General features: G+C 52.2%; 2 protein-coding genes across 44 annotated transcripts; both read left to right on the top strand.

Moving 5' to 3' along the window:
• The first annotated feature begins 686 nt into the window (after nt 1-686).
• CXXC1 (CXXC finger protein 1) lies at nt 687-6,657 on the top strand. Of its 3 annotated transcripts, XM_017951752.3 has the most exons (16): nt 687-1,463; nt 1,543-1,628; nt 2,165-2,283; nt 2,384-2,484; nt 2,770-3,005; nt 3,099-3,275; nt 3,671-3,697; nt 3,775-4,020; nt 4,183-4,302; nt 4,460-4,644; nt 4,915-5,122; nt 5,201-5,311; nt 5,451-5,500; nt 5,642-5,738; nt 5,998-6,150; nt 6,265-6,657. In XM_017951752.3, the coding sequence occupies exons 2-16, from the start codon at nt 1,626-1,628 to the stop codon at nt 6,409-6,411; spliced, it is 1,980 nt and encodes a 659-aa protein (XP_017807241.1). In that variant the 5' UTR covers nt 687-1,463; nt 1,543-1,625; the 3' UTR covers nt 6,412-6,657. The 3 variants fall into 3 exon arrangements, with proteins under 3 accessions (XP_017807241.1, XP_017807240.1, XP_009191008.1); XM_017951751.3 differs by lacking the exon at nt 1,543-1,628 and having other exon boundaries at nt 688-1,463; XM_009192744.4 differs by lacking the exon at nt 1,543-1,628 and having other exon boundaries at nt 693-1,463; nt 4,183-4,290.
• Nucleotides 6,658-6,998: 341 nt separating this feature from the next.
• Nucleotides 6,999-22,646, top strand: MBD1 (methyl-CpG binding domain protein 1). 41 transcript variants are annotated; one of them, XM_009192717.2, is made up of 18 exons: nt 6,999-7,651; nt 9,004-9,138; nt 12,099-12,213; nt 12,305-12,471; nt 12,559-12,641; nt 12,888-12,928; nt 13,290-13,436; nt 13,540-13,668; nt 13,824-13,898; nt 14,023-14,139; nt 14,223-14,291; nt 14,937-15,104; nt 15,427-15,726; nt 15,820-15,957; nt 16,331-16,462; nt 16,548-16,609; nt 17,752-17,823; nt 19,471-19,603. In XM_009192717.2, exons 2-17 carry the CDS (start codon nt 9,029-9,031, stop codon nt 17,789-17,791), a joined length of 1,893 nt encoding a protein of 630 aa, XP_009190981.1. In that variant the 5' UTR covers nt 6,999-7,651; nt 9,004-9,028; the 3' UTR covers nt 17,792-17,823; nt 19,471-19,603. The 41 variants fall into 41 exon arrangements, with proteins under 41 accessions (XP_009190981.1, XP_009190982.1, XP_017807228.1 ...); XM_009192718.2 differs by having other exon boundaries at nt 19,478-19,598; XM_017951739.3 differs by lacking the exons at nt 17,752-17,823; nt 19,471-19,603 and adding an exon at nt 22,546-22,646.
• Nucleotides 22,647-22,662: the final 16 nt, after the last annotated feature.

Below are 22,662 nucleotides of genomic sequence, written 5' to 3'. Positions count from 1 at the left end.
TCCAGGCAAGTTCCTATTGTGTTTTAGTTTTGGTTTGTTTGTTTTCCTTTTTGCAAGTTTGCGAGGAGTCCTTAGAATGGCTTCCAGGCGGAGCGGGCGCGGTGGCTCACGCCTGTAATCCCAGCACTTTGGAGGGCCAAGGCTGGCGAATCACCTTAAGTCGGGAGATCCAGACCATCCTGGCCAACACGGTGAAAGCCCGTCTTTACTAAAAATACAAAAAATTAGCCGGGCGTGGTAGCGCAAGCCTGTAATCCCAGCTACTCGGAAGGCTGAGGCAGGATAATAGGTTGAATCCGGGAGGCGGAGGTTGCAGTGAGCCGAGATCGCGCCATTGCACTCCAGCCTGGGCAACAAAAGCGAAACTCCGTCTCAAAAAATAAGTAAATAAATAAATAAAAATTAGAAAGAATGGCTTCCAGGCTCCATTTTACAGCTGTTAACCAGAGTGACACTGTTTTGTATATCACATTTCACAAGAGATAATCAGGTATGAGCATACAGATCTATGTTTAAGAATGTTCGTTGCAACTTTATTTAGAATAATATTTGAAAATGTTCTAAATGCTAAACAATAAATCTATGGATAAGTAAACTGTGCTTAGGCTTATTGTGCAGCTTATAGAACTAAAATAAGATTTGATATTAGTTTAACAATTGTTTTTAAATAAAAATAAAATAAATAGAAGCCGAACCGTGCCAGGCCTGGCAGAAGAATGACAAGTGGGAGGAGTGAGAGCCGGAAAGAGTGGTGGCAGGTGAAGTCGGAGACGACAGAGGAACTGGTTTCCTCCGCCCCGCAAGGCACCCCATCAATACATGTGGAAGGGGAAAGAGACAGAATGGAGGAATGAATACAAGTTGATCCAGGTAGCGTTTCGGGAGCGGCCGCTTTACCTGTGAACCTCTCTGCCTGACAAGCGGCCAATATACGGTATCAACCACCAAGATGGCGGCGCCCTTGAGGAATCCGCAAATAGGTCGCCGCCATGTGTCGCCAAGGAACGTACGAATTCGACCCTCGTACGGAATCAGATTCCAAGATGACGGCATTTATGAGGAAGTCACGCAGTAGGTGCAGCCATGTTGCCTGTACGTCCAGGCCGTACTAGCAGCCGCCGTACGGACTCTACTGACAAGGTGGCGACGCCCTCGGGAAAGCCACAATGTGAGCGCTGCCATGTTCCCGGCGAACGTGTGGATTCGGCCACCATACGGATACGATAATCAAGATGGCGGCGCCTGAGGGTTCTTCGAGGGCTCTAGGCGAGCGACCTACTGGTTTGCGGCGGAGACGACGCACGGGGCCTGCGCAATAGGAGTACGCTGCCTGGGAGGCGTGACCAGAAGCGGAAGTAGTTGTGGGCGCCTTTGCAACCGCCTGGGACGCCGCCGAGTGGTCTGTGCAGGTTCGCGGGTTGCTGGCGGGGGTCGCGAGGGAGTGCGCCGGGAGCGGAGATATGGTGAGTACCGGGTTCAGGGAGGGGTTCGGCGGTGGAGGTTGGTGGGGTTGGCAACAGTGGGGTCTGTCGGCCGACTCAGGGGTCTGTGGTGAGCCGTAACCGAAGTCTGTGGACTGAACGGCGGGAGTCTGTGGGCAGAATGATGAACCATCTGGGAGTTCTATGGTGAGCCACGGTGGGGGAGTCCTTAATAGAAGTTTAGTGGGGACTCCGGGTGGCAGTTCCGTGGGAAACCGTGATCGGGGATTGTGAGGAGTCACATTGGGTGGTCTGTAGTGAGCCGTGACGAGGAGTTCGTGTCCGGGGATCCGTGGACAGCCGCGACTGGGGGTGGGTGCGGGTGCCAGGTGGGTCTATGAGGTAAACAGGGAGGGGTGCGTAGAGAACCGCGATGGGAAGTCCGCAGTGAATTACTCGGGGTCTGTGAGGCGCCACGATGGAGAATCGCGATGCCCCATTAGCGAGTGTGGATGCAGGGAGCGGGTGTCGGTGGGTGCGTGATGGGAAGTATGGAGCAAAGTAATAGGATGTCAGGGGAAGGGATGGAGCTCAGTGGGGACTGTATTGGAGAGGTTTTTGGGGGGCCCCGATGTGAAATCTGCAGGCAGAGTGGGGATCCCTGCTGACCATGGTGGAGCTGTAATGGGATAAGCCGCCACGGTGGGGGCTGTTTAAGGATCCGTAATGGGGGTATCCCGCAGGAGGGAGATGGTTCAGACCCAGAGCCTCCAGATGCTGGGGAGGACAGCAAGTCGGAGAATGGAGAGAATGCGCCCATCTACTGCATCTGTCGCAAACCGGACATCAACTGCTTCATGATGTGAGCCCGGGAGAGGTGGGCGGGGCAGACACTAGCAGGGTGGGGTGAGGCCGATGGGCCGCGCCCCTCACATCTCCACCGCCTGCCCCATCCTCCGCAGCGGGTGTGACAACTGCAATGAGTGGTTCCATGGGGACTGCATCCGGATCACTGAGAAGATGGCCAAGGCCATCCGGGAGTGGTACTGCCGGGAGTGCAGAGGTGAGGGCCATGGATGGACAGGGAAGGCAGGTGCGGCTTCAAGGGAGGAGGAGGAGCCATAATGGGGGGTCATGGGGAGTAGTGATACACGTCTGTGGTGAGCTGGAATGGGGTCTCCATTGTGAGTGGTAATAGAAGATTCCACGGGAAGAGGCAGCTCTGCCCTGGACAGGGGTGCAGAGTAGGTGGGTGGGATAGTAAGGGAGAGAAGAGGAAGAAAGAGGTTTTGGGACCATTCAGGCCCTCCAGTGCTCACTCACTTTGGCCCTACTCTCTGCTCCACAGAGAAAGACCCCAAACTAGAGATTCGCTATCGGCACAAGAAGTCACGGGAGCGGGATGGCAATGAGCGGGACAGCAGTGAGCCCCGGGATGAGGGTGGAGGGCGCAAGAGGCCTGTCCCCGATCCAGACCTGCAGCGCCGGGCAGGGTCAGGGACAGGGGTTGGGGCCATGCTTGCTCGGGGCTCTGCTTCGCCCCACAAATCCTCGCCGCAGCCCTTGGTGGCCACACCCAGCCAGGTGAGTGGCTGCATAAAGTGAGTAGATGTGTAAAGTGGTTCCGTTTCAGCCCTGCCTGGGTCCATAATTTCTGTTCTGGGCCCCCTCCTCCAGCATCACCAGCAGCAGCAGCAGATCAAGCGGTCAGCCCGCATGTGTGGTGAGTGTGAGGCATGTCGGCGCACTGAGGACTGTGGTCACTGTGACTTCTGTCGGGACATGAAGAAGTTTGGGGGCCCCAACAAGATCCGTCAGAAGTGCCGGCTGCGCCAGTGCCAGCTGCGGGCCCGGGTGAGCATGGACAGAGCTGGGTAGGGTCAGGTGTGGGAGAGCTGGTGGGTCCATGCATGGTTAGTGTAGTCTAGGCATGGCTAAGCCAGGTGGGATTGGGCCTGACTCTATCTAGATAGGTGGGAAGGGACCTGTCATGTCCAGATGAATGGGGCATGAGCTGGTATGCCGGGCTGGCAGAACCCCCACCAACCCTGGGTGGACAGAGTGGGGTCAGGTGTTTCCAGGTGGTCATGCACGTCAGTACAGATAAGACAGGGGCGAGCATTCCTGGTAGTAAGGGGTAGTGGGGAGGTGTGTCTGGGGAGGTAAGGCCAGGCCAGGTGGGTGGGGCTAGGGCAAGGCCGCCCTCCATCCACCTGGGGCTGACCTGGGCCTTCCTCCTGCCGGCACAGGAATCGTACAAGTACTTCCCTTCCTCGGTGAGTCCAGCTCCCCAGGGTGGGGCGGGGCATGCGGGCAGGGCGGTCAGGGCCAGTCCTGAGATTCTGCCCCGCAGCTCTCACCAGTGACGCCCTCAGAGTCCCTGCCAAGGCCCCGCCGGCCACTGCCCACCCAACAGCAGCCACAGCCATCACAGAAGTTAGGGCGCATCCGTGAAGATGAGGGAGCAGTGGCATCATCAGCAGTCAAGGAGCCTCCTGAGGCTACAGCCACGCCTGAGCCACTCTCTGATGAGGACCTACCTCTGGATCCTGACCTGTATCAGGACTTCTGTGCAGGGGCCTTTGATGACCACGGCCTGGTGAGCAGACAGGAGCATCCCCTGGTGGAAGGGTGGAGGTTACAGAAGCAGAGAGTATCCGTAATGAGGAGACAGAGGGTATGGAAGGCTGATATGGGACATGAGTAGGTGGTCGGGTTGTCATGAGCGGGGCAGGTGGGTCAGTGCATGCCCTGCTTGCAGCCCTGGATGAGCGACACAGAAGAGTCCCCATTCCTGGACCCTGCGCTGCGGAAGAGGGCAGTGAAAGTGAAGCATGTGAAGCGTCGGGAGAAGAAGTCTGAGAAGAAGGTGATGGAGAGGGTAAAATGGGTGTGGAAAGGCAGAGGGTGGGGTTGAGGGAGAGGCAGAGGTCAGAGGCTGAATGGGGCAAGAGCCAGAAAGGGCTAGAATGGAGCAGGAGTCTGGGGTTTGGGGCTGACTTTGACTCCACCCTGACCTGACCTGTCTTGCTTAACAGAAGGAGGAGCGATACAAGCGGCATCGGCAGAAGCAGAAGCACAAGGATAAATGGAAACACCCAGAGAGGGCTGATGCCAAGGACCCTGCATCGCTGCCCCAGTGCCTGGGGCCCGGCTGTGTGCGCCCCGCCCAGCCCAGCTCCAAGTATTGCTCAGATGACTGTGGCATGAAGCTGGCAGCCAAGTGAGTCATTCCTGAGGGGTTCAAGGGAGTCAGGAAGTACATGGTAGGGCCTGACCACCGCCTTCTGTATGTCTACCAATCAGCTGTCCACCATTCAGTCACCAAACAGCCACTACCCACTCACCCATCCACCTATCCGCCCCTGTGTCCATCCAGCCACCATTCCGCCAGTCACCTGTTTATTTCTCCTTTTGCCATTTAGTCATGCATCTATTTTCCCACCCTCACTGATCACCTCACTCATTCTGTTGCTTGCTACCTTCCCTGCAGCCGCATCTATGAGATTCTCCCCCAGCGCATCCAGCAGTGGCAGCAGAGCCCTTGCATTGCTGAAGAGCACGGCAAGAAGCTGCTGGAACGCATTCGCCGAGAGCAGCAGAGTGCCCGCACTCGCCTTCAGGAAATGGAACGCCGATTCCATGAGCTTGAGGCCATCATTCTGCGTGCCAAGCAGCAGGCTGTGCGCGAGGATGAGGAGGTGAGCAAGCAGGGGCGCAGCGGGGCAGGGCCGGTACTTTGTCCTTCCTAGCCTTATTGTTCCTTCCACCCCATGCAGAGCAATGAGGGTGACAGTGATGACACAGACCTGCAGATCTTCTGTGTTTCCTGTGGGCACCCCATCAACCCACGTGTTGCCTTGCGCCACATGGAGCGCTGCTATGCCAAGGTTGGGGGTCAGACTGAGGGGGCAGACCATGTGGGAACATCGGTGGGCCAGTGGGGGACAGATTTGTTGTCTGGGTGGTGTCTTGGGAGGGCATGCAGCGCACATCCACAGTTCCCTCCATTTGTGCTCATCCCTCCAGTATGAGAGCCAGACATCCTTTGGGTCCATGTACCCCACACGCATTGAAGGGTAAGTGAGGGTGCCACGCGAAGTGAGAGGTGGGGGGTTAAGGCGGAGGTCAGAAGTGGGATGTGTGTGGAACTGGGGCAGGATACGGGCAAGGACAGGTGGACCTCCCTTTACTACCCTCTCTCTATTCCAAACCCCCAGGGCCACACGACTCTTCTGTGATGTGTATAATCCTCAGAGCAAAACATACTGTAAGCGGCTCCAGGTGCTGTGCCCCGAGCACTCACGGGACCCCAAAGTAAGGTTTTCCCTCAGCTCCTCCCATTTTGCCCCTCCTCCCTGCCTCACTGTCCCACATTCATCCCTGCCTCCCTCACCTCACCTTTCCTTCACTTTTTCCTCTCACCTTCCCTGCTGCTTCACCCTCCATTCCTCCCTTTTCCATGCCTCCTCACCGTTCCCTGAACCCTCCATTCTTTCCCTTCTCCCTCCTTGAGCCCCCATTCTTATTCTCCCTTATCACCATTATTCATCCCTCCAACCCGGCCTCCCTGCAGGTGCCAGCTGACGAGGTATGCGGGTGCCCCCTTGTACGTGATGTCTTTGAGCTCACGGGTGACTTCTGCCGCCTGCCCAAACGCCAGTGCAATCGCCATTACTGCTGGGAGAAGCTGCGGCGTGCGGAAGTGGACTTGGAGCGCGTGCGTGTGGTAGGTTTCGCTGTGGTTTCATGGTGCATGTGGTAGGTTTCCATGCCGGACGTGGCCGAGGGCAGGCGGGGCTTCAGTTGTTCCTGCTTAGGACTCCTGCCGCTCTCTTGGCAGTGGTACAAGCTGGACGAGCTGTTTGAGCAGGAGCGCAATGTGCGCACAGCCATGACAAACCGCGCGGGATTGCTGGCCTTGATGCTGCACCAGACAATCCAGCACGATCCCCTCACTACCGACCTGCGCTCCAGTGCCGACCGCTGAGCCTTCTGGCCCGGACCCCTCACACCCTGCATTCCAGATGGGGGAGCTGCCCGGTGCCCATGTGTCCGTTCCTCCACTCATCTGTTTCTCTGGTTCTCCCTGTGCCCATCCACCGGTTGACCGCCCGTCTGCCTTTATCAGAGGGTCTGTCCCCGTCGACATGTTCAGTGCCTGGTGGGGCTGCGGAGTCCACTCATCCTTGCCTCCTCTCCCTGGGTTTTGTTAATAAAATTTTGAGGAAACCAAGGAAGCTGTGTCCACATTGCTGCGGTTGCAACTGTTCCAGACTCCTGGATAAGATGGGGGGCGCCTGCACCCCGGGAGGGCCCAGGGACCCACATTCCCAGCCTCCCACAGGCAGAGGGTCTACGCAGCACGTATTCAGTGTGGTGACACCGCCCACGCGTGCTCCTGTCTCCCACCCAGAGCTGTCCTCCATTGTGGACGCCGGGCCCCGCCTTTTCCCCACAAGCCCCACGTTGGGGATTCGCCTCCTGCAGGGACGCGCCCTCCCGCGTGCCTCAGTTTACCTGCGGTGCGTCACCGCCCCTTCCCCCCCCCCCCCCCGCGCGCTCCAGCACCTGTTCGGCGGGGAGGAGGGAGCGGGACACGACCGCCCTGGGGTTGATGTTCGGAGGGACCGGCGAGCACAGGATAGACCCCAGTGACAGATGGGAGAAGAGAGCGCCGGCTGGGTCAGGAACTGCGCAGGCGCGAAGCAGCTTCCTCGCAGCTGTGGGTATCCGCCTCGGAGACCGCGGGAGGGAAGGGAGGGCGCAGGCGCAAGCCCTCCCCGACGACTTCCCTTCAGTTTGAGACTGGAGAGCGCATGCGCAAGCTAGATGGTCAGCGAGCAGAGCCCCGACTGCAGGTCCCTCCTTCGATGGGGCACGAGCTGTCGTTGAACGTCAGCACGCAGATGCAACTGGTTTTCGGCAGGGGGGCGCGCGCCCCGCTGCAGAGCGCCAGCCCGCAGGCGCGGGAGCCTCCCTATTAAGGGCACGCGACGTCGAGGCAATAGCGCGCAGGTGCTTAGCCAGAGGCGGAGCCCGAGAGGAAGGCAGCGGACTTCCGGTTCCGGGAGCAACGAACAGCCGCGGAGGCGACAGCTACCGCTTCAGAGGAGGCGGCCGCGGAGGAGGAAGAAGGGGAGGAGGGCGAGGCGGGAGGCGCAGGAGGGACCCTCGCCATGGGTCCACGGGCCTAGAGTGGCGGAAGATACCGGCCTGGTGCCAAACTGGTGAGACAGCCTTGGGGCTGGACGTGGAGAGTGCTCAGGCGGAGGATAGGAAGGAATTGTGGCTGAGAACGCTGACGGGGAGGAATCAAGGGCCCTCAGGCCGATGAGGGGGAGGAATGGCGGCGTCGGAATACTGACGAGGAGAAACGGGGGAATTTAGGCTGAGGACAGGAAGGAATGGAGCTCAGAACTCTGACAGGTAGGAGTGTCGGGATCCTGGGACGAGGACGGAGAGGAATGGTGGAGATCAGAACGCTAAAGGGAGACATCAGGGCATCTGAAGTTGAGAGAGAAATGGGGGTTCAGAACTCCGAGCGGGAGAAATGAGGGGCCCTCAGGCTGATGACAGGAGAAATGGAGGCGTTGGAATGCTGAAAGGGAGGAATGGGAGGCCCCATATAGAGGACGAGGAGCAGTAGGGGATCAGAACGCTGACAGTTAGGGATGGCATGATCCCAGGACAAGAACAGAGAATGGGGGAGGGTTCGGAATGCTGAGGGGAGAAATTAGGGTCTCTCAGGATAAGGGAGGAATGGAGAATGAGAACAGTGAGAGGGAGAAGTGGGGAACTTTTTGGATGTAGAGGAGAGAAACAGGAAGGTTTGGGGGCTGAGACTGGGGAGAAATTGTGGGCCAGAACATTGAAGGAGAAGAAAAATAAGGGGGGAGCTCTTGGGCTGAGGAAGGGGAGGCATGGGAGGCTTCCCGTGTGTGAGAAGTGGAAAAGATGAGGGGCTGTTCGGGTCATGGGTTGGAGCAGTTGTGTCTCGCAGAGGAAGTCGAGGTTGTAACACTGAGGTAGCGAGATAAGAGGACATCAGGCAGAGACGGAATGGAATGGTTAAAACACTGAAGGAAGGAAATTAGGAACTCCTGGGTCGGGGAAGGGGGGAATGAGAGATTACTGAAGCCAAGTAGTGAGGGCAAGAGAAATGGGGCCCTTTGGGGCTGAGGATGGGAAGTATGGGGGTCTTGTGGTGATAAAATAGAGGGATAGAGGCCCTTAGGTCAGTGACAGGGAGGAATGAGGGGGGAAGATGAAAAGTTTCTGGATTGGCAGTGAGGAGAAATGATGGGCTGTCAGTCTGAGGATAGAGAGGAGTAGGGGATTAGGACACTAAGAATAATAAACAGGGATCCTTGGGTTGAGGAATGAGGATCTCCTAGGCCCAGAATAGGAAAGAATGGGGTGAGAATATGAGGGGTTTCTTCTCCATATATGGGCTGGTTGCCTGCGGCAGGTCCTAGGTGTTGGGCAAGCACTAATGGATACCAGTGATTTGTGTGGCCTGGGGCACATTTTGTCCCTTCCTAGAGCCTCAGTTTCCCTCATCCCCTCAACCCCCTTTCAGGCTACTGCTGCTTTCTGTGGCCTCCATGGCTGAGGACTGGCTGGACTGCCCGGCCCTGGGCCCTGGCTGGAAGCGCCGTGAAGTCTTTCGCAAGTCAGGGGCCACCTGTGGACGCTCAGACACCTATTACCAGAGGTACTGGGTGGGTTGTGGGCAGAGTGGGGGTGGGGTAGAGCCTCATTAGGGTAAAATCAAATAGTGCGGTTAAATTTATGGATGGAGTTTAAATTATGCACAGTTAATCGTTATTAGCGGATTTTATGTTTGCAATTTCACCTACTTAATACAGTATTTGTAACTTAAAAGTCACTATTCACGGTGCATTTGTGATTATTGAAGGACATGCACAGAGCAGTGAAAAACTGTCACTCAGTGCATGTGTTTCTAGCTGAGACTGAAGGAGCCCTTTTTATTTCAGCTTTAATACTGTAAACAAGTGTCCTTTTCGTGGTCTGTTTAGTGTCACATTTTTCTAATTTTTGTATGTTTTGTTGGTGATTTTGCTTTTTAAAATAGTCCTCAAGCGTAGTGCTGAGGTGCTGTTTAGTGTTCTGAGTGTGAGAAGGCCATGTCGTGCCTTACGGAGAAAATACAAGGCAGATAAACCTTGTTGGTTATCTGAGTTACAATGCTGTTGGCTGTAAGTTCAATGTTATGCATCAGAATTATGGTACAACCAGAAAAAGAAGGAAATTTGCCAATATGTGCACAAGGCTGCTTCAGAAAATACAGAAAGCATTTATAGTCTTGAAGCTATGGAAGAGATGAGAAAGCAGCTACGTTGGTGGATTCATGAAATGACGATCAATAAAGCATAGTGGACAGCATTGTTGAGGAAAGCCAAAGTCACGTTACCCTGGGTTAGGAAAATATTAAGGTTGTATCAGCTAGTGCTGGCTGACTTGCACATTTCAAAAGGCAACATGGCATGAAAAATGTTAAACTTGCATGCAATGCAGGTTCTCCCGATCAGGAGTCTTCCGAAGAATTTTAAAAATACCTTTTAAGTGTTATATAGGAAAGGGGTTGTGTAGAAGAGTGGTTTTCAGTGCCAATGGGATTGGCTTGTTAAACAAGAATATTGGCAAACAAACCTACAGAACACATATGGCCTCCAAAGCCCCTGGTTTGAGTCATTCAAAGACCATGCAAATAATCATTTGTAAAAAATATATATTAAGTAACGTGTATTTAAACAGAAACACGCACAAAACAGAAGTTCAGATGCTCTCAGGAACCTAACCCTGTATTTCCTCTAGGAGCAATGGTTTTGTATTCAATGTTCATGGCAACTTTGTAGAACATACCTACCATAACTAATGAGAATCAGCATAGATGTTTATAAGCATTTACATGTGTTTAGGCTACATTAATTATTATGTTTCTATATTCGTTCTGATTTTTTAAATCTAAGTTGCAGTTTTCCAGGTAAATATCAAATTACAAGTTACTTTTTGTTTGTATTTAGTTATAATTTATTCACATATTTATGTACTCGTATAAAACTTTCAAAACTTAAAAGTGCAGTTGTCAGGAACTACGAAGGATCTGAGATTTCATTCTTAGGACAAGATAATAGTGAATTTGTCAGAATTTTGTAGATGTTGGTAGGAGAGGTAAGACTCCTGGGTTACAGGTCAAAGACAGTTTATTACAACAGTTGCAGGATCCAGAATAAGTCTCCCCCTTATCTGCAATTTCATTTTCCACAGCTTTAGTTACCTACAGTCAACCACCATCCAAAAATGTTAAATGGAAAATTTTAGAAATAAACAATTCATTAGTTTTGAATTGTGTGCCGTTTTGAGTGGCGTGATGAAATCTCACACCATCCTGCTCAGTCCTGCTCAGGAGGTGAATCATCTCTTTGTCCATATCCATATCCATATCCATATCCATATCCATATCCATGTTCTATACACAACCTGCCTGTTAGTCGCTTAGTAACCATCTCAGTTATCAGGTAGAAAAAAACACAGTACATATTACATTAGGGTTTGGTACTATCCACGGTTTCAGGCATCCACTGGGGAACTTGGGATGTATCCCCTGACGAGAGGGGGAATTACTGTATTACTATTTTTGTACAAGTTTCCTGAATCCCAATTCCTACAGCATGACATGAAGAGGGTTGTATTATTATAGGAAAAGAACCCTGAGCTTAGAGAATCAAGTTTTTTTAATAACGTTAGGACACTAAGTATGCTTTCCCTTTACTATGGAAGGAGACCCTATCTCTTATCTTCCAAGGTTGTTTGCTTTACAAACATCCTTGGAAAGATAGTTTATCAAAAAGAATAATCGGTGTCTCTCTTGCAGGGCGTACAGAAATGCAAGAAACCGGGGGTCACAAAATCAATTATTTATACTTTAATTTGTGTGTAGTTGTATTTGTTTGTGTGTTTTTAAAACATATTTGTGTTGCTTTCTTTGCTTGATTATATACTGGGTACATAATGCTAACTTATTTATTTATTTATATTTTGAGACAGAGTCTCGCTGTGTCGCCCAGGCTGGAGTGCAATGGTGCAATCTCGGCTCACTGCAAACTCCGCCTCCCGGGTTCAAGCCATTCTCCTGCCTCAGCCTCCCGAGTAGCTGGGACTACAGGCACTCGCCGCCATGCGTGGCTAATTTTTTTTTGTATTTTTAGTAGAGATGGGGTTTCACCATGTTAGCCAGGATGGTCTTGATCTCCTGACCTCATGATCCGCCCGCCTTGGCCTCCCAAGGTGCTGGGATTACAAGTGTGAGCCATCGCACCTGGCCAGTGCTAACATATTTATATGTTATTTAATATATTTGTGTTTCTATTTGTGTCTATTTTTACTTACGTGAAACAGTTCCAGTATTACTAGTATTATATGTTATAAATATGTTTGTCTGTTTACATTTGTATTGTTTCTGATGTTTGTATTTGTGTTGGTATTTATATTAATTTTTTATGTTTTCAAGGTTAGTTGAGGTGGGGCTGGGCAAGGCTCACAGGCCAATTCCAGGCTGCCTCCTGTATCCTGCCAGCCCTGTCGGAAGGTTGTGTGGGTGAAATGACATTGGCTCCACCTGGGTGCTAACCCATCATGGCCTATCCCTAGCCCCACAGGAGACAGGATCCGAAGCAAAGTTGAGCTGACTCGATACCTGGGCCCTGCGTGTGATCTCACCCTCTTCGACTTCAAACAAGGCATCTTGTGCTATCCAGCCCCCAAGGTACTTCACAATGTGAGATGCCTAGGTAGGGGTGGCTGTGCCACTCAGCACCCACCCACTGACCCATATGCCTCCTTCCCTTACTTTCCAGGCCCATCCTGTGGCTGTTGCCAGCAAGAAGCGAAAGAAGCCTTCAAGGCCAGCCAAGACTCGGAAACGTCAGGTTGGACCCCAGAGTGGTGAGGTCAGGAAGGAGGCCCCAAGGGATGAGACCAAGGCTGACACTGACACAGCCCCAGCTTCATTCCCTGCTCCTGGGTGAGTGTTGGTTTGAGGTGAGCCAGATGGGTGAGGGTTGTGATTGGGCGTGCTCTTGGAGCCCCTCACCTGCCTTTCCCATCCCAGATGCTGTGAGAACTGTGGAATCAGCTTCTCAGGGGATGGCACCCAAAGGCAGCGGCTCAAAACATTGTGCAAAGACTGTCGAGGTGAGTGACCCCCAGAGGATGGGGCATCGGGAGATAGGAGCTGGAGCAGGTTCAGTGTCATGCTAGGCTGGGGGTTGAATGTAGATGTCAGGACAGAGGCTACTGGCATGGTTGGAGGTTGGATACTGGAGATAGCAGGCATGGGTAGAGGTTGAATAGTGGAAGTCAGGGCACAAGCAGTGAGTGAATCAGTCAGATGTCTGTTGCTTTCTTTCCACTTTTCTTCTTCCCTCTTCCTCCCCACAGCACAGAGAATTGCCTTCAACCGAGAACAGAGAATGTTTAAGGTAAGCACAACCTGCTTTCTCTTCACACCTCTGCAGTGGGAGCAGGATGTGATTGAGCTGGTAGAGTCCTAAGGGATGATGATAGGTCCACAGGATGAAGTCATTTTATAGGGTGCTCTCCATAGGTCAGCAAACACAGTAATGGGAATCAATGGGTTAATTAATTCCCATTACCATTAGTGCATCAGTAGACACAGTGATGAAGTTAGCAAGGGACCAGTAGACATACTAATGGCCTCAGTGATGAGGCTAATGGGAGACTAGAAGTCCCGGTGATGGGAGCTGATGTAGGGTCAGTAGACATGGGAGGACCAGTGCTTCTGGAGTAGGCCCGTGATCTCGTCCCTACCATTCCTGGCAGCGTGTGGGCTGTGGGGAGTGTGCAGCCTGCCAGGTAACAGAAGACTGTGGGGCCTGCTCCACGTGCCTCCTGCAGCTGCCCCATGATGTGGCATCGGGGCTGTTCTGCAAGTGTGAACGGAGACGCTGCCTCCGGATTGTGGAAAGGGTGAGTCGGGCAAGTGGAAAGAGCCCACGGCTCACCTCGGCCCCTGGCCCTCGTGGGCTTGGCCCCATGCTTCATGCCTCTGCTCCCACATCCCCTCCAACAGAGCCGAGGGTGTGGAGTGTGCCGGGGCTGTCAGACCCAAGAGGACTGTGGCCGTTGTCCCATCTGCCTTCGCCCTCCCCGCCCTGGTCTCAGGCGCCAGTGGAAATGTGTCCAGCGACGTTGCCTACGGGTGAGTCGGGCTGGAGGGAGCAGAGCTCACTCTGCTGTTAAAATCGTCGCTGCCTCTGCTTCCTTTCAACCTGGCCTTGCCTACCTTATGTCTTTCTTTTCTGCCTAACCCCACGCTCACCTTTCTGGCCCCGCCTGCCTGCCCCTGTCTGCCAGCACCTTGCTCACCGCCTGCGTCGCCGTCATCAGAGATGTCAGCGACGCACTTCCCTGGCTGTGGCTCCCCCAACTGTGAGTGCCTCATGCCACCCTCTGTCTGCCTGTCCCATGCATGCTTTCTGCACTTAGGGAGTGGGGAGTTCCTGTGTCTGCCTGGTGCCACCAAGCTGAAACCACCCTTTCTGGTCTTTCCCAGGGTAAACATGCCCGCCGCAAGGGAGGCTGTGACTCCAAGATGGCTGCCAGGAGGCGCCCCGGAGCCCAGCCACTGCCTCCACCTCCCCCATCACAGTCCCCAGAGCCCACAGAGCCGGTGAGGCCCCAGTGGGTGGAGGGAAGGCACAACCCTGACCTTACCCAGTACCTGCCCTGACCCCACCCCATTTGCCTCTACAGCACCCCAGAGCCCTGGCCCCCTCGCCACCTGCCGAATTCATCTATTACTGTGTAGACGAGGACGAGCTAGTGAGTGGCCCTACCCTACCTGGATAAGCCTAGACTCTCAGGACGCTTGGTTAACTTCAAAGAAGCAGATGCTGGAATGAGCCTATTGGGGAACAGCAAGGCACAATAATGGGTCCTAGGATGGGATGACTAGATAGTGGAGGACTAATACGGGGTCAGCAGGTGCAATGACAGTGCCTCATGTCACATGTATCAACGCTCTGGTGGCTGATGCAGGACTAATCGACACAGTGATGGGATTGACAGAGGAGCAGCTAGCACAATGACGGGGGTTCACACAGGATGAGCAGACAGAGTAGGCACAGTGATGGGAGCTAATAGAGAGTTATCAAAATGTTGCTGGAAATGGGGGTTAGAGACATTTTCTTGGTAGCCAGTGGTGGCCTAGGAAATACAGCACTGGATATTGTAGTGGAGCAGCCACAGTCCTAATGGTATCGAGGGCCAGCTGGCACAGCGATAGTGGCCAATGTTGAACTAGCAAATGCTGAGGAGTGACTAGCTGGGAGTCAGGAGGCTGAGACTAGTATGCAAATAGCTCCTTCTTATGGGGCTAGAGGAGCACCAGGACCAGCACTGGAATAGGCGTTGAGGATGGCCTCTCCTAGTCCTAGTTGACAGCACCACCCATTCCCCCCACCCCAGCAGCCCTACACGAACCGCCGGCAGAACCGCAAGTGCGGGGCCTGTGCAGCCTGCCTACGGCGGATGGACTGTGGCCGCTGCGACTTCTGCTGCGACAAGCCCAAATTCGGGGGCAGCAACCAGAAGCGCCAGAAGTGTCGTTGGCGCCAATGCCTGCAGTTTGCCATGGTGGGTGGGGCAGGAAGGGTCAGGTGGCCGGGATAGGTTGGGCCAGGCGCCCCAGTGCCTGGGAGTGGTGGGCAGGCTTGGTAGGTGGGTGGGTGGCGCAGTAGCTTTGGTTGAGGATTAACAGACATTGTGCTTGGCTTAATGAGTCTAGGTGGCATTGGTGTTGCTAATAGGAGACTAGCAGGCTCAATGACGAAGGGCTCATACGTAAGCAGATTCCATGCTGGGACCGATGGGAGATTAGCAGGCATGTGGAGCCGGGCAGGGTGGATGTGACTGGTCAGGACACCAGGTAGCCATAGCACCGTATCTTTCCTCATAGAAGCGGCTGCTGCCCAGTGTCTGGTCAGAGTCTGAGGATGGGGCAGGATCGCCCCCACCTTACCATCGTCGAAAGAGGCCCAGCTCTGCCCGACGACACCATCTTGGGCCTACCTTGAAGCCCACCTTGGCTACACGCACAGCCCAACCAGACCATACCCAGGCTCCAACGAAGCAGGAAGCAGGTGGTGGCTTTGTGCTGCCTCCGCCTGGCACTGACCTTGTGTTTTTACGGGAGGGCGCAAGCAGTCCTGTGCAGGTGCCAGGCCCTGTTGCAGCTTCCACAGAAGCCCTGTTGCAGGTGAGGGCCCCACCCTGTCCTTCCCTTCCCAGCCCCACCTAGCCTCATGCCAGGGAGCTGAGACCAAGTCTGCTGCAATCCTCCCTCACGCAGGAGGCCCAGTGCTCTGGCCTGAGTTGGGTTGTGGCCTTACCCCAGGTGAAGCAAGAGAAGGCGGATACCCAGGACGAGTGGACACCAGGCACAGCTGTCCTGACTTCTCCCGTATTGGTGCCTGGCTGCCCTAGCAAGGTGGGGGCAGTGATGGATGTTCTGTTGATGCCGTAGCAGGCTGGTCTGTAAGCAGAGTGATGATGAGCCATGATGGTTCTCTTAAGCAGAGCAATAGATGTGCTGATTGCAACCTTTCTGCAGAATTACCCCGCCTGTCTAACAGACACCCTACCTCCCGCAGGCAATTAGCTTTGCCCGCTTTGCTGTCCAGCTAACAGAAAAACGGAGGTCAGTGAGGAATGGGAATGGGAAAGGTTTATAGGCAGAGATGGCCTTTCTGTGTTGAAATGTGATGGAAGGTAGGATTTGTCAGCACAGTGAGGGGTTGGCTGATACTTTCCTCGGGCTAACTCTGCCCTTCTAATGGCTGCCTGTTTCCTACTTCTCCCAGGCAGTAGACCCAGGCCTGCCATCTGTGAAGCAAGAGCCACCTGACCCTGAGGAGGACAAGGAAGAGAACAAGGATGACTCTGCCTCCAAATTGGCCCCAGAAGAAGAGGCAGGAGGGGCTGGCACACCCGTGGTCAGTGCTGGGGATGCCCCACCCTGCCCTGACCCTGCCATAGCCCCAACAACCACATTGACCTATGGTGTTAATTCTTCTCTAGATCACGGAGATTTTCAGCCTGGGTGGAACCCGCTTCCGAGATACAGCGGTCTGGTTGCCAAGGTGTGCCCCACACAGTGAGGGGTGGGGAAGGAGGGGGTGTTGGCCAGATGTGGGCCCTGAGTTTTGAAAGTATAGCCAGCAGTTTGGCATGGTGTGGTGGGAGGTAAAGGCCCATACCCACTATGCTGATCACAATTAATGAGGGGCATGTGTGTAGGACCATAGAGATTTCTCCGGAGATCCAGCCCGATAGCATTCCAGGTTAGGACTCCCCTTTGGGGGTAGGGGGAAGACTTGACACTCTATCATGAAATTTGAAAGAAAAAGATAGGGAGTCTGGTCCCTATTTTCCTAAGAAATATCTATAGGGGTCAGCTTTAATATATAAATTCTTGTTCAGAGAATAATCATTTGGAGTCTTGAAGGCCTTTGGAGTCTCCAGGAGACCTCTGGGTGGGCTGTTGCCTGACATTGAGCAATGTATATCAGAGAAATGGTGCTGGGCTTGCCTGGGCAGTGGGATGGGCAGGAGATCTGGGTTCCGAGCTGGCTTTGTGAGCCGGGTTCACACGTAGTTGCGTGATCTCTGGTTGCCCTGTACTTCCTGGAGCTGCCTCTGTGGAGGGGCTTGGGCTGGATCTCTTGAGCCTTTCCTGAGCCTATTGAGGTTATTAACTTCAGATGCCATGCAGAACTGTCCCTATAGTCCTGGCATGGGACAAAGGGTAGATGCCTGTAAGGACTAGAATGGTTGGGAGGGCAGGGGAATGCTGACTCCTATAGAATGTTGACAGACCCTGCATAGAGCCCCAGACACTGGCAATGTAAACTATTGGCCAAGCACGTGGATTCCTTTGCTTCTACAAACTAGCCCACCAGGCTGGAAACTCTTTCATCTATGCTTGGCCAATTACAGAAGTCCTGATTGAGTTCCTGCTGGGTGCACAGCATTGAGGACAATGAGCCCTGTAAAGCTTATATCCTGTGTCAGGAGACACAGGATACCTACCTTCAGGGAGCTTATTATCTGACTATGGACAAGCTGTCTATAATGGTAGTTTTTAGAAGATATAAAAAAAGATAAAAGTATAATTAAGGGGAAGTGGATGGAGGACACAGAATACTAGGAAATGGTTTTGTAATGCTCCATTTCGCATATAGCAAACCTCATTCAACATACAGACCTGCTCCCTCTTCCCTAGGTCCAAAGACCTTAAAAAACCTGGAGCTAGAAAGCAGTAGACTGGAGGCTTCTACAGACTGTAGGATTCAAGGTGATATTTGCAGACTGGCTTTATGAGAGACAACACTGATCTACTAGGGGCTGGACCCTAGATTGGTTGCCAGGGCTTGTGTGTGAATCAACCCTAGGAGGAAAAACCTACCACGAAACCAGAGGAGCAGGCCTAACAGTACTTTGAGCTTCTAGAAGAAGTAAGCGGGAAAGGAAGAGAAAGAGTAGAAAGTTGGTGCATCTTCTCCTCCCCAAGAGCCTGAGTATAAGAAGTTGGATTTTAAGGGTGGGGGAGCTGGGATGGGGAAAGGTAATATAATTAAAACCACCACAAAACAACCTAAACAAGCCATGTTCATGAATAATTGTAAGTGGCTTCTGGATGAGACCTGGCAGTGTCTCTACATACTTCCTCAGGGAGACAGCAATTGAAAATGTAATTGAATAAATAAGGAAAGGAACTGCTATTTGGTGTGTTCCTCTGTGGACCCAGTTTATTTAATCCTTAGAATAATCTTTTTGGGAAGACATTGATTTTGCCCATTTTTGTGAATGGGAAAACTGAGACTCATTAATTTGTCCAATGTCAAACAGCTGGTGTTAGTAGAGCCTAGAATGAAACCCAGCTTTTAAAGCCCTTGTTCTTTAAGCCACTAAACTGTAACCTGTAATCCTGTATGCACTAACAGGAGTTTTCGGTGACCTTCAAAACACAGATTACTATAAGTACTATAATAAATCCCTTACATTCCTGTCTCTAGCATGGTTTAGAAAGTGCCAAGACTCGATGTAGATGGGGTCACCTTGTCAGAACATCTGTTCATACAGAAACTGGGTTTCCTGCAGACCCCAGGTGCTGCATAGGATTCCTCAAACCCTACAGGATATATCTCCCCACTGGCTGCTGTCCATTTTGCTTGTTACCCTGACTCCCCCTCTTCAGCTAGAGCAGTCTTTGTAACTAAAGCTGCCAGCCTGGCTCATCTTTCCTGACAACGTGCATCTCCTGCCCTCTGATGACCTTTGTGCTTGGCTCCTGCCCTCAGCCCAAATGTCTTCTAGGAGGCTGAATTCCTGCTTCGAGTCCTGCCCAAGGGCCAGTCTTGGCTCAGCCCTACCTCACTCTTTCCAATTCTTCATTCATAAAGTGCCAAAAAGATTAGACCTGTAATTTGTTAGCCAGCTTTACAGGGCCAGGACTGAGTGAGTGCCTCCTTAAACTTTGTATCCTATGTGCCTCCCTTGCCTTACCCTAGTCCCAGCCCTGCAGCTTTAAGTAATTCAGACATGGATGAGCCATTTCCCAGTTCTATCATACAGTCCAGCCTCTGCCACCTTCGCCACCCCTTCCTTTATTCCACCCTAACTAGTTCAGCCCTAGTCAAGACTGGATAGACTGATACTGCTTTGTTTCCCCCAGGAACCAGCCACCCAACCCCAGTATTCTGGTAATTTTGACAGTGAACTATATGAAATTTATTTGATTGACATTTAGACTCATGAGTTAAGCTTCTGCCTAGCATGTATGTTAGGGTACAATCAGAAGAGCAGAACCACTAAGATAAAGATTATGTATATATGTACTTTAAGGGATTTATTATAGAGATCTGACTGCATGCCATTGTGGGAGCTGGTTAAACAGTCTCTGTAAGGCTGTTATCTTTGCATCTAATGCTGGAGCTTGAAGTCTGCAGGGCAGGCACTCGGGAAGGGAAGATGGATGTAAAGTGTGGGAGACCGAGGACACAGTGGAGCCCACGAGCACGAGCTGGAACCCACGAGGATGGCCTGGAACCCATGTCAGTCTCTCACCACCTCCAGCTTCGATGATGTGGGTGTCCTGCAGAAGAAGCTGGTGCCCTTCCTCACAGAGTTAAATATGCATCTGGCCCAGGAATTAGAGAAGCTGAAGAGATGATCCTGGGGAAGGTGGAGCAGCTGCAGGCCTGGCTGCTGCCCACACCAACGAGGTGATCCAGCAGATACATGACAATGTGTGAACTGCAACAGCGCCTGGTGCCCCAGCACCAGCCTTCCAAGTGTAAAAACAATATGCTGCTGCTTCACTTCTGCCCTCCAGTTATCAAGCAAAATGTCTCTTGTGGCCCATCTTACTGGAAGAGAGTTCTGGGAAACAGCCTCACCAAGGTGACACATTACAAAGCCGCCCTACCATGAATCCGCTCCCAAGGGTCTCACTACTCACCTGAGGATAACTCAATATAACTATGTTGCTGAAAATGCAAAGCTGAAGACCATAAATTTCATGGTGATTCCAGCAAGTGCAGAGATTCTATGAAGCCCACCCAGAAAAAACTTGCTGGTCCTGGCTATTTTTGTGTCATTCAAGTATTGAGAACCAGGCCTGTGGTAGGCACTGTACTTAATACTAGGATACAGAAATGCAAAAGATACGGCCCATGCAATTTTATTAAATGCATCAATATGTATTACAAATGGTGAATGGATTTCCAACTTTATCATGGAATTTAATGCTGAATATATAGAATTCAGAAAATTATTGGGAGGACAGCCCTTTTGTGAACCTTGTTTGGGGCACAGTAGGAATTGGAAATAATTTAGTTTCTATCTCTAAGCTGTTCTATTTTAAAATTATTTTTAAATTTTTATTGTCCCACTTACATGCTCAGTGTTTCTTTTGGGAGTGGTTTGGTGGGAACAGTGTTGACTGCCTCTGAGAAACTGGGATAGTGGGTGGGAAGATCAAGGTCACTTCTTTCCAAGGACCCTGAGAGATTCACTTCCCTAGGCCACCGGGGCGTGGGGGTTCACTGAAGGCTGAGGCTCTCGGTGCTCAGCACTGGCCGGACACCGTCAACCTGCTGGTGGGCCCGCCAGGGGGCGCCGAGGCGAGAAAGCCCGTAGTTCCCGGCCGGGGAACCACTGGGACCCTGGAGGCACCGCCCGTCACCCATCACCAGTGGCCTGGCCGCCCTGAGGCGTGGCATCCGCCCGGCGCAAACCCCAGTACCTGGGCTAGGGCCAGAGGGAAGCTGAGTGCCCCTCTTCAAATAGTGGTAAAACAGGCAAAACCGACCCAGGGTTAAATTTCGGAGCTCGCCCAGGGTGAGGGCGGGGCTCGACGACCTAGGACGTTTGAGTGCAGCCGGGTGTCGCCAAGGGTCGGTTTACCCCATCGCCTTAGAAATTGTGACCAGGCCCTTTGGGCTGCACAACCTTGGGAATCCCCAGCGGGCGGCCCCGAATCGCCGCCGATTTTCCCAAGCCCTGCTCCGGGCCCAACGCGTTTTCGTTGCTGCCTTCCCGGAGGTGTGGTGGGGGAGGTTCCGCCCAGACCGATGGGCGGTCCCGGGGCCCGTTGAACTCGAAGATCAAAGAACCGCCCCTCTGGACACTCCAGGAAACCGAGACGACCACCTAATTTGTTTCTTTTCTGTTTCAGGCCACGTAAACTCTTAGTAAATGCAAATGAGTGTTTTACTGAACTGCAATTGAAAAGAACACAAAATGACAGAATTATTAAAAGATGATTAAAAGAGAAGAAAGACATTTCGTGGCTGAAAAGCTGAACCAGCAATTCAGGAAATGGAATTCATATTTAGAAACGTACCATATACAAAAGCCGAAGTGGGTGGTTTGCATATGATTAAGGAATGCTAATTTGCAGTAAATTGTGTCCTTAAGGAGGGTATACACATTAGTTGTACTTATTATACGTCAGTTTGACGTAGGTACTGGTTTATTGCATGTGCTCAAGTGTTCTATGCTCACCCCCACTTTGGGAGTACCAGAGTGTCATTCTTAATTGGCTTTTAGGTATCACCACCTTACTCTTGACTGGAAATGCAACTGTGGTTACTACCTGTGCTGCAGGTCCGTCCTGGTTCCCTGATTTGTGTTTCCTGTTCTGCCTGGATCCTGATTCTCAGAAACCAGAAACTGGACTTCTGATCCACATCCTGATCCTTCCACTGTGACCCTCAGACTCTTAATTATGCCCCACCAGGTCGTGCCACTGCCCCACTAGTCCATCTGATCTGTCCCCATCCTAGGATATCCTGAGTCTAAGCCCTGGTTTCTGCCAATGGCAAACAGGAAGATTTTATTATTAACAGCCTTTATTATTATTATTATTATTATTATTATTATTATTACTGGTTATTTGGTTTGACAAGGCACTTAGGCTCCCTGAGCTTTGCCTTAGCTGGAAAATAAGGATAGTAATACTTGCTGTTCTATCAACTGTATAAGATATTTGTGGCCACGCGCGGTAGCGCAGCCTGTAATTCCACTTTGGGAGGCCGGCGGGAGGGGCAGTGGGTAGGATCGCTTGAACCCAGGAGCAGGAGTTCCAGCCTGAGCAACATAGCGGGACCCCCTATCTCTTCAAAATTTGTTTTTAAATTAGCAGGGCGTGGTGGCGCAGGCTTTGTAGTCCCAGCTACTCTGGAGGCCGAGGCCCAGGAGGACGAGGTTGCAGGGAGCCCTGATCACGCCACTGCACTCCAGCCTGGGTGACAGAGCGAGACCTTGGCTCAAAAAAAGTCTGTGAGGTTCAAAGGTTGTGTGTGTGAAAATATCTTGGAAATTGTAAAGAACTACACAAATACAAGGTTTTCCTGTGATTATCACCGTTATCAAGATTAACCTAGAGATAGTGCAAAATTTAAGCTTCCCAAAAAATGTTCGCTAACCTTTCTCGTACCTTTAGACCATTACAGGATATAAATAGCAAAGTCAACTGGAATTGTAATTAGAGCTTCAATTTTTCTTGGGCTAGAGGATTTTTCTGCCATTCTGATGAACCCTAGAGGAAGGGAGCAAAGTCGGTGCGGTTTGGCCGAGGGGCGGGGTGAGGACCGCGCAGGCTCAGCTTCTCGGCTGGAAGAGGAAGTCG

This window comes from Papio anubis, chromosome 19, assembly GCF_008728515.1.
Source record: "Papio anubis isolate 15944 chromosome 19, Panubis1.0, whole genome shotgun sequence".
NCBI lineage: Eukaryota > Metazoa > Chordata > Mammalia > Primates > Cercopithecidae > Papio > Papio anubis.
This window is presented reverse-complemented; position numbering and strand designations above follow the sequence as displayed.